At 43.9% G+C, this 14,511-nt stretch overlaps 1 protein-coding gene across 5 annotated transcripts in view; it reads left to right on the top strand.

The window, feature by feature from the left end:
* ARHGAP44 (Rho GTPase activating protein 44) overlaps positions 1-14,511 on the top strand; it is a 156,906-nt gene that overhangs the window by 72,651 nt on the left and 69,744 nt on the right. For 4 of the 5 annotated variants that reach the window (XM_036451905.2, XM_036451906.2, XM_036451907.1 and 1 more), the window contains exons 2-3: positions 7,754-7,793; positions 8,153-8,257. In XM_036451905.2, the coding sequence (XP_036307798.1) occupies positions 7,754-7,793; positions 8,153-8,257 (145 nt within the window). Of the gene's footprint in view, positions 1-7,753; positions 7,794-8,152; positions 8,262-14,511 lie in introns of those variants that run through there. The other variant, XM_036451909.1, reaches the window with a different exon arrangement.

The raw sequence follows: 14,511 nt of genomic DNA, 5'->3' as shown, positions 1-14,511 counted from the left end.
TTTGTATAATGTTTGGAAATGTTTGGAAAGAAACATTTCTTGGAAATTTGTAAAACATCTTGTTCTTCTGTTTTCTTTGTGGAAAGATGTTTAATTACAAGTTTAATTTCTATAATGTTTATAGGACTATTTAGACTTCCTATTTATTCTTAAGTCAGTTTTTGCTTGCTTTATTTTTCTAGCTACTTGAACATTTTGTCTGAGTTTTCAAATAAAGTTTATAACTTTTATTTATCTTTTTAATTTCTGTGCAATTGTTTATCTACTTTTTTTTCTGATTTTTTCCCTTGGTAAATCTTATAGAGGTTTGCCACTCTGTTAGTCTTTTCAAAGAATTAACTTTGACTTTGTTGATTCTATTATATGACATTTTTGGGTATTTTACTAATCTCTTCCCTTTTTAAATTATCTTTTCATTTAAGTTTATTCTGCTTATACTTATTCTAAATATTTGCAGTCTCCTTTTTCAATATAAGCATTTTAGGCTTTTGTATTTTTAAGTGTCACTTTGCTATCTAACAAGTTTGATATACAAGTATTTTCATTGTTTTTCAATTCTAAGTATTTTAAATTTCTGAACAGTTATTTTTGACCTATGTGCAATTTAAAATGTTTTAAAGTTCATCATTTTTTAAGTCCTCACCCAAGGGTATGTTTTTTGTTTTTTGTTTTTAAATTGATTTATATAGAGAGACAGTTATACTAGAGACCTGGTGCATGAAATTCATGCATGGGGGAGTGGGGGGGGGGTGTCCCTCAGCCCAGCCTGCACCCTCTCCAACCTGGGACCCCTCGAGGGATGTCTGAGTGCCCTCTCACAATCCAGGACTGCTGGCTCTCAACTGCTTGCCTGCCTGCCTTCCTGATTGCCCCTAACCACTTTTGCCTGCCAGCCTGATCACCCCCTCACCACTCCCATGCCAGCCTGATTGATGCCTAACTGCTCCCCTGCCAGCCTGTTTGCCACCAACTTCCCTCCTCTGCCAGCCTGATAACCCCGAACTGCCTGCCCCTGCAGGATTGATCACCTTCAACTGCCCTCCCTTACAGACCTGGTCCCTCTCAACTGCTTTCCCTTGCAGGTCATCTTGTGGTGACCATCTTGTGTCCACATGGGGTCAGACATCTTTGACCATATGGGGCAGCCATATTGTGTGTCAGAGTAATGGTCAATCTTCATATTACTCTTTTATTAGATAGGATAGAGGCCTGGTGCTTGGATGGGGGCCAGCTGGTTTGCCCTGAAGGGTGTCCAGGATCAGGGTGGGGTTCCCTTGGGGCATGGGGCAGCCTGAATGAGGGTCCTGTGGTGATTTGCAGGCCAGCCACACCCCATGGCGACCCAAGCGGAGGCCCTGGTATCTGGAATTTATTTACCTTCTACAAATAAAACTTTTAGCCTAGAGCAGAGCCAAGCCTCCTGCTTGCTCCATGCTGCAGCCATTTCTTTTGAGGTTTGTGTATCTTCTATAATTGAAACTTTGTAGCTTTAAGCAGAGGCCTGGACTGGCCAGGGTGTGTGGAAAGCTTTGCTTCTACCATTGCCAGTGGCAACCCTAGACCCTGCTCTTTCCAGCTCTGTGGCTGCTGCCATTTCTGGTTGGATTGTTTACCTTCTATAATTGAAACTTTGGCTTAGGCCACAATGGCAGGAGGAAAGCTTGGCTTCCTCCATTGCCTGGGAAACCCAAGCCTCCCTCCTGCTCTCTGTGGCTGTAGCCATCTTGGTTGGGTTTATTTGCATACTCGCTCTGATTGGCTGGTGGGCCTGGCTGGTGGGTATAGTGGAGTAATGGTTAATTTGCATATTATTCTTTTATTAGGTAAGATTCCAACCTAAATTGTAGTTAGAGAACATCATCTGATGTTTCTTAAGTTGTGCTTTATCCTGTATAATCCTATATAATAAAAGCATAACATGCTAATTACACCGGAGGTCCTTCCAGATGACCTTCCAGACCACGCCGGAGCTGCGAGGGCTGAGGCAGAGGTGGCCGCTGTTGAGGGCAGGGTCCAAGGCCATGATGGTTGGGGGCCGAGGACAGTGGGGGCCAGGGCAGAGGCAGCTACCGTGGTTCTGGGGTTCAAGCCCCTTGCACTAATTTTGTGCATCATGCCTCTAGTGTGATAATAAATGTTTATTTTTTAAGATTATAATGTTTGGGGTAATTTGTTACACAGCATTAGATAGCTAATAGAAGGTGTGACAGACTTGTCTCACCAAATCTGTATGTATAAAAGGCTAATATGCAGAATATCTCCTTGTGAGTTTGACCAGAGATTGGGAGTTTGATTGCTTGCTATTATGTGTGCTGACCACGAGGGGGCAGCGCAGAACAAAGGAAGGGTCCGGCTGGCAGCTGGCAGGTGGGGAAGGAAGGCCCTGGCCAGCAGCCAGAAGGCCCCAATCAGCTCTGATCTCTGGCCAGGCCTAGGGACCCTACACATGCACACATTTCATGCATCAGGCCTCTAGTAGGCTAATAAGTGATTAATTTTGGAAAATGGATTCTTGCATGCATAAGAAGAATTTATATTCTCTTATGATAAGATTCAGGTTCTCATGTATTTCTATAAAAAAAAAATCCAGTTAACTGTTGCTTTCAAATCTTCTATATCTTTACTAACTTTTTTTTTTTTAAGAATTTTTAAAAATTCTCTCCTGAGGACATGCTCATTTATTTTACACAGGGGAAGGGAGGGAGGGAAGAAAAGAGAGACAAGCATTGATAGGGTACCTTCCCATTCATGCCCTGGCTTGGGAATTGAACCTGAAACCTCAGTATGTGCCCTGACCTGGAATCGAACCTGCAAACTTTCAGTATTTAGGATGGCACTCCAACCATTGAGCCACACCATCCAAGACTTCACTAATATTTTTTGCTTTACTTTTCATTAATCGAAAGAGAAATGATGACATCTGTCAGATTTTATATGTCCAGTTTTGTGATTCTTATCACATATACCCAAGTTCAAAATTCTCAGAGCTTTTCAACAAGTTAAACTTTTCTATCATTATACTGTAATCCTCTCTCTCGTGTCTTTATTAGTTTGTGGTTTGTTTTCTGCCTCATAGTCTATTTTGGGCAATAATAATATAATAATAATTAGAAATAGCCTGTTATGTGTTTTATCTATTTTTATCTCTAATGTTTCTGATTGTTTATGCTTTAGGTACAGTTCTTTTTTAAAAATCTTTATTGTTGAAAGTATTACATTTATCCCCTTCCCCCCCTTTGACCACTTGTAGGCCACCCCCACACCCCGCCCCAGGCCTTCACCATCCTGTTGTCAGTGTCCATGGGTTATGCATAATGCATACAAGTTCTTTGGTTAGGTACAGTTCTTATAACTAGTGCAGAGCTAGCCTTTTTTAATTTTTAAGCTTTTTAAAAAATATCACATGAGGCTATGTTTTTATTGATTAGAGAGAGAAATATTGATGTGAGAGAGAAACAGCAATTGGTTGCCTCCTGTACAACCCCAACTAGGATTAAACCTGAAACCTAGGTATGTGCTCTTACCAGGAACCAAGCCTTTAGGTGTATGGGATGAAGCTCCAGACAGCTGAGCCATCTGGCCAGGGCTATTCTTAGCTTTTAACTGGCACATTTAGTCCATTTTTATTAGTGATACTAAAGGATTCGCGCACTCATGGGGTCCCTCAGCCTGACCTGAGCCCTCTCCCAATCTGAGACCCCTAAGGGGATGTTGGACTGCTGGTTCTGGCCTGATAGTCGTTTTGTCTTTTAGTTGTAGTTTTGGTGTGGTTGTGAGAGGCAGCACATACAGGTGTATACCTTATGTCACCATCTTGGTTTCCTCCCATGTTCTTTCTTTCATAGATTTTCTCTATTATTATTTTTGTTTTAAATTTATTAATCTCTGCCATTTATGATTTTCTTCTTTCTGCTTGCTTTGGAATTAATATTTTTTTCAGTTGTTATAGTAAGAGATTACTTTTTTTAATAACTTTTTTTTCTAATGTATGAGGTTAGTCTATAAATTTTCCTCTTAGCACTGCTTTGACTATGTCTAATATTTTTTAAATATTGTATTTTATTTTTATTTACGCTAGTAATTTTATTTCTCTTGTGATTTTCTGTTTGTTCCATGGATTATTTATACTTTTGTTTCTACTTATCTATTATTTATAGGAGAATATACTGCATATGATTTCAGTTCTTTCAAATTAGTTGTGATTTGCTTTATGAACACAGATATTTTCTATCTTGGTATGTGAACTGGGAGATAATGCATATTCTGCTAATGTTGGATGGATTATTCTATAAATATCAATTAAATTCTGTTGTGTTCTCACATATTTTTGCTGACATTTAAAAAAAATAGCTAGTCTATCAATAGTTGACAAAGGGGATGTTGAAGTCTCTCTGATTGTGGATTTCTCTATTTTTCCTTTCAATTCTATCAGTTTTGCAGCTTTGTTGTTTAATGCATACACATTTAAGGCATATATTCTTGGTGAAATGTTTCTTTTATCATTATATTATGGTTTTCTCTGGTCATTTTTTTTTGTGTCTATTTTATCTGATAATTAGTTTTGCCACTTTTGTTTCCTTTTGATTAATGTTTGCAGGATGCTTTTCCTATCCTTTTACTTTCAACCTACCTATATCACATTTGAGGTAAGATTCTCATAGATAGCATATTTATAATCCACTCTGAAAATCTCTATATTTAATTGCCATATGTAGACCATTTGCATCTAATGTTATTATGGATATATTAAGGCTTGTGTCTGCCATTTTACCTTTTGTTTTATATTTGTTCTTTTTGTTTTTTTATTGCTTTGTGGTGTTTTGTTTTTTTTTTTTTTCTTCTTTATTTCCTTTCTATGGTTAGTTTCCTTTTTGATTTATCTATAATGTTTTTTAGTGTATCTCTGTGTAACATTTTTAATAGAAGCTCTAGGTATTACATTACATATACATAACTTATCACAGTTTATTGGTATCATTATTTCACCAATTTGAGTGAAATCTATCAAAATCCTTCCCCAATTATGGTAGAATTATTAAATTTTCCTCTACGTACATTTAGAACCACATCACCCAGTGTTACAAGAGCTGCTTCAACATTCAAATGTAATTTAGAAAACTCAGGAGGAGAAAGACTTGTATTTACAACTTTTGTTCATCATGTTCTTTTTTCTTTCTGATATTTCAAGGTTCTTTTCTTAACTAATTTTTTTTTAGATACCTTTCTTTAGACAACTGATAACAATTTTATTTTGTTTTTCTTTAACTTGGAATAACTTGATTTCTTCTTCATCTCTGAAGAATATTTTCACTGGGGATAGGATTCTAGATTGAGATTTTTTCTTTCAGCACTTGAAAAATAGTGTGCCACTTTCTTCTCTTCTACATGATTTCTCAAAAGAAATATAATTCTAAGTGTTCCTTCCATTTGTGAGGTGTAATTAATTTCTCTCTCACTAGTGTCAAAATTGCCTTTGTCTTAGTTTATAGAAGTTTAACTATGAGTTTTGGTGAGAATTTTTTTTTGTGTTTATCCTGTTTAAGGGTTGCTCAGCATCTTCAGTAGGTAGATTTATGTGTTTTACCAAATTTGCAAAAATTTCAGCCATTATTTCTTTGAATACTTTTTCAGCAATGTCTTTTTTATTCTCTTTTTCTGATGACATAAATATTTAGTCTTCTTTTATAGGTCTAGAGGTCCCTGAAACTTTATTTTTATTTGGTTCTTGGTTTGGTCTGTTTTTGCTCTGTTGTTCAGATCAGGACATTTTTTATTGTGCTTCCTTTCAGTTCATTGATTCTTTCCTTTGCCCCCTCTGGTCTGCAGTTGAACTCATCTACTGGGTTTTTTAATTTTACATCATTGCAATTTTCAGATGTAAAATTTTCATTTCTTCTTCTTTTATGAGACTTGCTATTTTTATTTGTGTAGCATTTATATACTGAATACTTTAGTCTTTGTCAGATAATTTTAACATTTCTGCCATCCCTGATGTTGACATTTATTGTTTATCGTTTTTCATTCAATTTGAGATTTTCCAGTTGTTGGTATAATGAGTAATTTTTTACTGAAACCTGGACATTGTATTATATTATGAGACACTGGGCCTTACTTAAACTTTCTCTTTAGCTGGCTTTACTCAAAGCCAGCAGAGGGAGGTAGAATTTTTCTCTGTTACTGCCAAGTGGGAATAAAAATCTAGGTCCTCTACTCGGCCTTCTTGTCCCCATTTCCCCAAGAGTGGGGTGCTCCCCGTTATTGCTGGGTGGAAGTAGGAATTCTGGCTCCCCTGTAGGCCTTCACTGATACCTCCCTGGCTGGGAGGGGGAGCGTGCCTCAGTATTGCTCCCCTTGGCTCTCATTGACACCAGGGAAGAGGGTGGCCGGTTTCCTGCTGGGCAGTGGTGGAAGCCCTGACTTTCCACTGGGCCTCCCGGGGAAGAGAGGATGCTTCGCTACCACCAATGAAGGTGGATGTCCAGGTTACCCATGTGGTTCCCATTGTCACTGCCCAGCAGGGACCCGTGTCCCAGTTCCATATTTATTTCCTGGCACTGATACCTGGCTGTGGGGAGGGAGGTGGAATGGGTGCCTGGGGAGGGTGGCTCCTTCCTGCACCCTGCTCAGCCTTTGCCTGTGTGGGTGGGCCAGGAAAACGGACTTTTCTGTAGTGTTTGGCTGAGCAAGCAGTTATCGCCTATAAATAACGCACTAGGGAAGTTACAGAGACCAGGCTTTGGGTGGGTCGTTGTGTCCGCACCCTTTGGTGTTTCAGGTCGCAGCCTCCTGAGCTCCAAGTTTGGAACATAAGAAGCAAAAAAATTCCCACCATCCATTCCTTGGGTCCAGAGATTCCTAGCCAGTCCGCCTGTCCTCCACCTGCAGTTTTCTTATGTTTGTTTTGTATGTAGTGCCCTGGGTTTTGTTTGTATAATACTTAGTGAGAGGAGTAGGTGAGATGTGATTACTCCGTATTCTCAGAGGCAGAAGTCCTGTCACTCACGGATTTTTTAATACATCATTCTTCAATATTTTATACGTGTGTTACACTCTTTGATGAGATCAGTCTCTCTCTGCATACTGCTCAAGTGCTGATTTGTGTTCCTGTGAATTGGCATTGGATGTGAGTGTGAGAGAGCTGAGTAGAGGGGAGGAGAGGAAGAGCACACCTGTGTGGACATCTCTCGCCTGAGCCTTCCCTCCGAGCATCTCCGGGCGCTGAATCAGAAGTGCTGTTCTCCAAAGACTTACGTCTCCCTCTGTCCTGAGGCCGGGACTGCCCACAGAGCTGGTCCACGTTCTGTCCCTGAAAATCTCAAGGTTGAGCCCCGCACTGGGAAGGGAGGGGGGGGGGAAAGAGGGCGCAGCACTGGTCTCCGTGTCAGCATTGTGTGTGTCACCGGGACACTGTGCTGAGCCTGTGTTGGCAGTTGTTTATATTGGAGGGATCAGCGGGAGAACCCGCTTAATTCTGTTCCCTCAAAAACAGGACTGGGAAGACAAAAAGTGTGTTTGTTTCATTCACCCAGGTGGCAGTCTGTAGCAGGAAACTCTGCAGAGTATGTTTGCAATTACTAGAGTATGTTAAGTTGGTGGTCAACTTCTGTATTATCGATGTTTTCTCTTATAAATTATTGCTCCTATTGTCTCTACTTTCCTCATCTCTCCATGAGAGGACATAGTGGGGAGGAAGTATGAGAACATGGTCCGCGTTTGTTTATTTGGCTGATGGCTTTCTCATTTTTCTCTTTAGGGCAGAAAAGACTGAAGTTCTGAGTGAAGACCTCCTTCAGGTAAGGCTGCCCGGCTCAGCTGGTGGACAGCGAGGCTGTCCTACCCGTCAGAGCAGGCCCTCCCCAGTGTGTGTCACCGTGAGCTGCCCCCACCAGGTCCGTGGGGAGACAGGCTCTGTCCTGTGCAGCAGTCCCCGGCATTCTGGTTGCCAGCTTGGGTGAGATTTTTAGGAGCCATTGGAAGTCATTTCCTTGTACGCTTAGCAGTGGCCCCATCCCTGAGACCAGGCCCCTTCCAGTCCTGCAGAAGGAGGTGTCTCCCGACAGTACCCTCTCTGCAGAAGCACACCCGGATCCAGACCCAGGACTCCCCCTGACCTAGCCCGCACCCCGTGACACCACCCCCTGTCTGTGTGCAGGTGGAGAAGCGCCTGGAGCTGGTGAAGCAGGTTTCGCACAGCACGCACAAGAAGCTGACCGCGTGTCTCCAGGGCCAGCAAGGCGCCGAGGCCGACAAGCGCTCTGTAAGTGCCCTCCAGCCACGGGCAGGTTCAGGTTTGGCTGCTCATGACAGGGTCCCTCTGATGACAGGGCTCCCTTCGATGACAGGGTCCTATTCTTAGGGCTGTGTTTCCTATCACTGTTCATACAGTCACTTCTGTGTCTGAGAATCAACCTCCGGGATAGCTCCTGTGTGCCCCTCCCTGCCCTGGAACCCCGCCTGGAGCATCCTCTGCCCTCAGCAGGCAAGGTTGCAAATTTCTCCCCGTGTCCTCCCTGTCGGGGCAGCCGAGAGGCTTGAGATCCCACATTTGGGGGCTTTACTCTTGCTCTTAGCCCTGTTGCAGCTCCTTTATAGGTTCCACAGCCTCAATAGTGTCCTAAGATCTCCTGGGAAAAGTTATACTGTTTTGGGAAGGTACACGTGACCTAGAAAGGTCCTGGAAAACAGTTTTTGCTGTAAGGAAACAATGAAGAGAGCGTGCTAAAGGAAAGTGCTCTCCTGTCTGTGGCTAGCCCTCATTAGTAATAAGGCGCTGCATCATGTGATCTCACTGGGTAGTCCTAATCCAGTGGTCGGCAAACTCACTAGTCAACAGAGCCAAATATCAACAGTATAAGATTGAAATTTCTTTTGAGAGCCAAATTTTTTAAACTTAAAATTCTTCTAACGCCACTTCTTCAAAATAGACTCGCCCAAGCTGTGGTTCTTGTGGAAGAGCCACACTCAAGGGGCCAAAGAGCCACATGTGGCTTGCGAGCCAAGGTTTGCCGACCACTGTCGGTGCAGGCTCACTTCACTTCCGAGACCCCTGCCTTCTTTTCTCCACCAGATTAAAATATATTCTTAGATGGGATATGCAATCTAGGAGGTTTATTTTTCTTTCCTTAAATTTACAATCAACATGTTTGGTGGCTATTTTTTATTTTTATTTTTTTAATCCTCACTGGGTTATTTTTTAATTGATTTTAGGGGAGGGGTTAACAGAGAGAAACATTGACATGAAAGGGAAACATTGATTGGCTGCCTCCCTTACACACCCTGACAAGGGATCCAACTGGAAACCTGGGCATGTTCCCTGACCGGGAATCAAATCCACAAGCTTTAGGTGAATAGGACAACCCTCCAGCCAACGGGGCCTCACCGGCCAGGGCTGTTGGAGTTTTTTCTGTCCTGGAGTTACTGTTGACTTTCGTTTCCTGGTGGTCCCCCAGAGCACCCTGCACACACCCCTGTGTCGGCCTCGTTTCCATTGATTGCCATGGAGTGCGCCTGCCTCGCCCTTCATCCCCTCTCTTGTTGCAGATGGGACCCGTTCCACGTGCTGCCCATCATTCCTTTTCTTCCCAGCCCGGTTCTATCTTTCCTCATGTCCCCAGCAAGAATCACTCACGTGTGGTTTAAGTAAAATGTCCGTCAGGGATTTCAGCGAGGGGAAGCTGGACAGTCAAAGGGAGAGTTTGCAAAATTGCTTCGGGCATGAAACCCTTTAGCCACAGAAACCTCCGAGTGAGTCTCAGGTGCAGTTTTGGTGGGAGCCGGCAGCCAGCCTGCCCGTCGCCCACCTCCTTTGTTTTGTTCCAAGAAGCACTGTTTGTGAAATCATGCATCCACAGCGCAGTGTCTGGGTATCATGAGTTGCCTCCTGAGGCTTGAAACTGGCGTTGCTGTGATTGCTACCAGCATTATTGGTCCGGGATGAAATAACATTACCTAGCTTTGTAGAGTTTTAATTGGATTGAGAGTCTTGCAGATTATCTCAGTTAGGATAATTGACCCTCCCTGAGCGTTCTAAAATACAGTGTGTTAATAGAAAAGCTGAGATATGCCAAGGCCAACGGGTTGGGGGATGGCTGGCACTGAGAAGATAGTTTGTGACTTACAGTTCCCCAGAGGAAGGGCACCGTGCCACTCAGGGCCTCACAGAGAAGCACCAGGGTCAGGGGATGAAGCAGATGAGGCAGCTGAGCAGGCTCTGGTTGGCTAGTTTGAATGCTTTCAGCGGTGGGAGGGCCACAGCGGCTGCTTGGAAGCTGGGGGATTGGGGCAGATGGGTGGTGGCCTAGAGTGTGAGGGCCCTATAAGGGAAGTGGTGGGTGCTCCCCATTGGTTGGTTTGCATTTGAAAGGCACATTCTTAGGAGAGTTAGTTACTGTCCCTAGGAATTGGCTAACCCTCCGAGGGGCAGTCCTTCCAAGGTTAGCCAGGCCCCAGATGCCAAAGCCTCAGAATGGAAAAAATAAAAAGCATAGTTAATTAATTCGGGGATTAAGCGTGAGTGACTGACTTAACTTGTTGGAAGTGGCTGGTCCCAGGTTTGTTCATCAGCTCTAGGCATTAGGTCTACACAGAGCCACATTGAAGGCAGGAAGTGGGAGGGTGGTGGGAGGGTTCTTATCCGGGAGAAAAATATCCTGCCCAGAACATTTTCTTTCATGTCTCCCTACCTAGCTGCAAGGGAGGCTGAGAGGTGAATATGTGTCCGAGAGAAATGGGTTTGCCGTGACTGTCCATGACTCACCTGCTAGCACACCCACCAGGGCCTGGTTAGCAGGAAGACAGGCCTGCAGTGTGGCTGGGCCCTGTGGGCAGGCAGTGACTAACCTATCAATGAAGCTGACCTGAAGACGTCTGGTGGAAGTAGGTGCTCAGGCATGTACACACCCGTGACTTCACTACACATATTTCACGTGCTTAATTCCGTCAGGGATTCCTTTTTCTCTCCTAGAATGCAAGTGATCTGGCTGAAAAGAAAGTCAAAGACCTGCAGGAAAATATTTCCGAGGCTAAATTTTTCAGTTTTTTTCTGGAGTAGCACTTCAAGAGATTTAATGGGAAGCAGGACTTATTAATTGCCTCAAATACTGAAATATGTGCCTAGTTCTTTGTAATTAATAGGAAAGGAGATGGGTGAAGAGAGAGAGGGAGAAAGGAGGGGAACTAATAGATACAGACAATTGTACCATATTACTAGAGGGTGGGGGTGGGGTAGAAAAAGGTAAAGGGGCCAGAAACTTGGTAGAGGGAAGATGATGTGACTGGGTGATGGGCACACAGATCATGTGTCACAGAAATGCACACTTGAAACCTTATTAAGCAGTGTCATCCCAATAAATTTAATAAAAACAAAAAATAAAGTGTGGAAAAGCAAAAAAGAAGGAAACACTAAGAAAGCAGAGGGAGAGAAAAGCGGTGATGGGGACAGATGAACAGACACCATTAGGACTTTGTTAAGGACCAGCTGTGTGGGGTACGGAAAGGGAGGAGAGATAAGGGATGATGTCTGGATCTGTATTTAAGCAGGTAAGTGGATTTACTATAGACTATTCTCGACTTCTTTGTTTTTCTTTGCCAGGTACTGCTCCTGATAGAGCTGAAAACTCTATAGTTCATGGGGAGTTCTTGATTAAGGACCATATTTTCTCCCTAGGTGATCTTATCAAGTGTCATCTACTCAGCAGTCACTCAAACTAGGGCCCTGAAACCCACTCCATCCCTCATTCCCCTCATCTACTCACCAAGTCCTGCTGGCTCCTCCTCCAGAGCACTTCCATTGGCTCCAGCTTTGGCCACACCAGGCCAGGCACTTATCATCTCTGGCCTGACATAGTGGTTCTTAGCAGCCTTTCCACTCCCCACTCTGACCCCAACCCCCTCACAATCCATTCTCTATAACCTGAGTGTCTAAAATGGGAACCAGTTGATGCCACTCTCCTGCTTAAATCCCACAAAGGATTCCGGTTGTAGAATAAAATCCAGCTCCTTATCTTGGCCCTGGGACCCTGCATCTTGGAGTTCAGCTCTTGCTCCCCTGCCCTCAATTGTTATTCTCTGGCTGCACTGACCTGTCACTGAACATGCTCAGTCATATCCTCAGGGCCTTTGCACTTGCTCTACCCTCCGCAGGGAATATTCTTACCCAGTATTTTAGGCCAGCAAGGCATTGTTCCATTCTTTCTGCTACCACCTAATGCATTTGCGTCCTCCAACCCAGTCACAGCACCCCATTTTATTGTCTGCATATCACTTTATTCTCTGGAATCACTGTGAGCATTGATTTGCTCATGTGTCTGTTCCCCATCACTGATACGTGAGCTCCGTGGGAGCAGGGATCTCATCTCTTCGTCACGACTATATTCTTTTTTTTTAATATAATATATTTTTATTGATTCCAGAGAGGAAGGAAGAAGGAAGGAAGATAGATAGAAATATCAATGATGAGAGAGAATCATTGATCGGCTGCCTCTTGCATGCCCCAGACTGGGGATCGAGCTCGCAACTCAGACATGTGCCCTTGACTGGAATTGAACCTGAGACCCTTCAGTCCTTGAGGCCAATGATCTAACCACTGAGCCAAACCAGCTAGGGCACGACTATATTCTTAATGCCTGGAACAAAGCCTGCCACAGGCCAGGCAATGCTAAAAATAGATTGTGTCATGGATGGATGGATGGATGGCCCATGAGTATTTTGGGCGTGGAACATGCCTCACACACCAGCAAGCCAGCTTGGATCCTTCAGCATGATGGCTCTGAACTTCAGCCCTGGACCTGACTAGCCCAGGGTGAAACTCAGCTCTCCTGCTTCCTAATGCTGCCTGGCCTTGGGGATCAGTTGCCTCTTTATGCCTTGCTTCCTTCATTTAGAAAGCAGGGATGGCAATAATGAATCCCTACCCAGGAGGGTGTTTGAGAATTCAGTGAAGTGATGCATGTAAATGCCTATCACAATGCATAACGTGAATAATATAAAGGAATACAGCCCGCCGCTGTCATTCTGGCTCCACTGTTAGGCTAGAATGACCTGTGAGGACCATCAGAGCTGAAGTTCAGAGCCATTATGCTAAGCTGCTCCTTGTCAGATTCTGAAGGATCGGAAGAGCTGTGGCCCTGCCCTAAAGGAGGGTCATGGGACTCTGGGATCCTGCAAAAAGCAGAACAGCCTTCCTGTGTGAGCGCACAGTGCCACATGTGCTGTCTGACCCAGGGAGAAGGTCCTCACGGGTGGTTGCTAGAATATTTTAGGAACTTGCAGATTGAAGACCTTGCCTTAGGCCAGTTTTCTCAGCCTCCGCACCCATTGTGTTGGGGCTGGGTAATCCATTATTCTGGGAGACTCCGGAGTGTTGTAAGCTGCTCAGCAGCAGCCCTGGCCTCTACCCTCTGGATGCCAGTAATGTTCCTTACATTGTGACAACCAGAACCATCTGCAGGCATTGCCAGATGCCCCAGGGGCACGGATCACACCATGAAGAACCTGTACCTTGAGCGCCATGTTCTCTGTGAGCATAACAAGTACAGCTGCTCAATTCTTTTCTTTAAACTGCTTCAGAGATTTTCTAAGATTTGCTTTAAATAAGCCTTTTTAATAGGTGAGGCTCTCCTAAGATATTCTCTCCTGTGCCTTTAATTAAGTCGCTTAGAAACTTGTACCTAACAGCTTTGTAGGACAGTCCGAAAGCCATGCTTTAATTTGAATGTATTATTACTGAGTTGCCTGGTCTGGTTTTTTGCTCGAAGGATGTTCCATTTTCTCTGAAATGATGGGGCAGTACGTTTAACCTTTGAGTGAAGGGCATCTGGCTTCAGTGGAGTGGCCTAAGGCAGGGAGGGGTATGTTTTAGACCGGACGAAGGCCTGATCCACACAGGTGCCAAGGCTCTCTCCACCCGAGTCACCTCAGGAGCCACATGAACTTCCAGGTCACGCATGGGAGTTGAACTCCCTCCCTAGGTCTCTCCTGGAGGTGCCTCAGAAGGTGGAGATCTCCTGGAGCTGTTCAAACCAGATTCCTCACTCTAGTGGATGGAGCCCCAAACCTATCTCCAAGCTGATCCCACTCTCAAGCCATTGAGTTGTTTGTCTCAGGATTAGGGTTATTTTAATCCACCCATGGAGTCCCAAACCTATCTCCAAGCTGATCCCACTCTCAAGTCATTGAGTTGTTTGTCTCAGGATTAGGGTTATTTTAATTCTTCTTTTTTTAATTTTAATTTTTATTATTTTTTTAAATACATTTTTATTGATTTCAGAGAGGAAGGGAGAGGGAGAGAGAGAGAAACATCCATGATGAGAGAGAATCATGGATTGGCTGCCTCCTGCACACCCCCTACTGGGGATGGAGCCTGCAATCTGGACATGTGCCCTTGACTGGAATTGAACCTGGGATCCTTCAGTCCACAGCCCAACGCTCTAACCACTGAGCCAAACCCACTAGGGCATCATCTTCTTTTTCTTTTCTTTTCTTTTCTTTTCTTTTCTTTTCTTTTCTTTTCTT

The sequence above is a fragment of the Pipistrellus kuhlii genome, unplaced genomic scaffold, assembly GCF_014108245.1.
Source record: "Pipistrellus kuhlii isolate mPipKuh1 unplaced genomic scaffold, mPipKuh1.p scaffold_m20_p_23, whole genome shotgun sequence".
In the NCBI taxonomy this organism is placed as follows: Eukaryota; Metazoa; Chordata; class Mammalia; order Chiroptera; family Vespertilionidae; genus Pipistrellus; species Pipistrellus kuhlii.
This window is presented reverse-complemented; position numbering and strand designations above follow the sequence as displayed.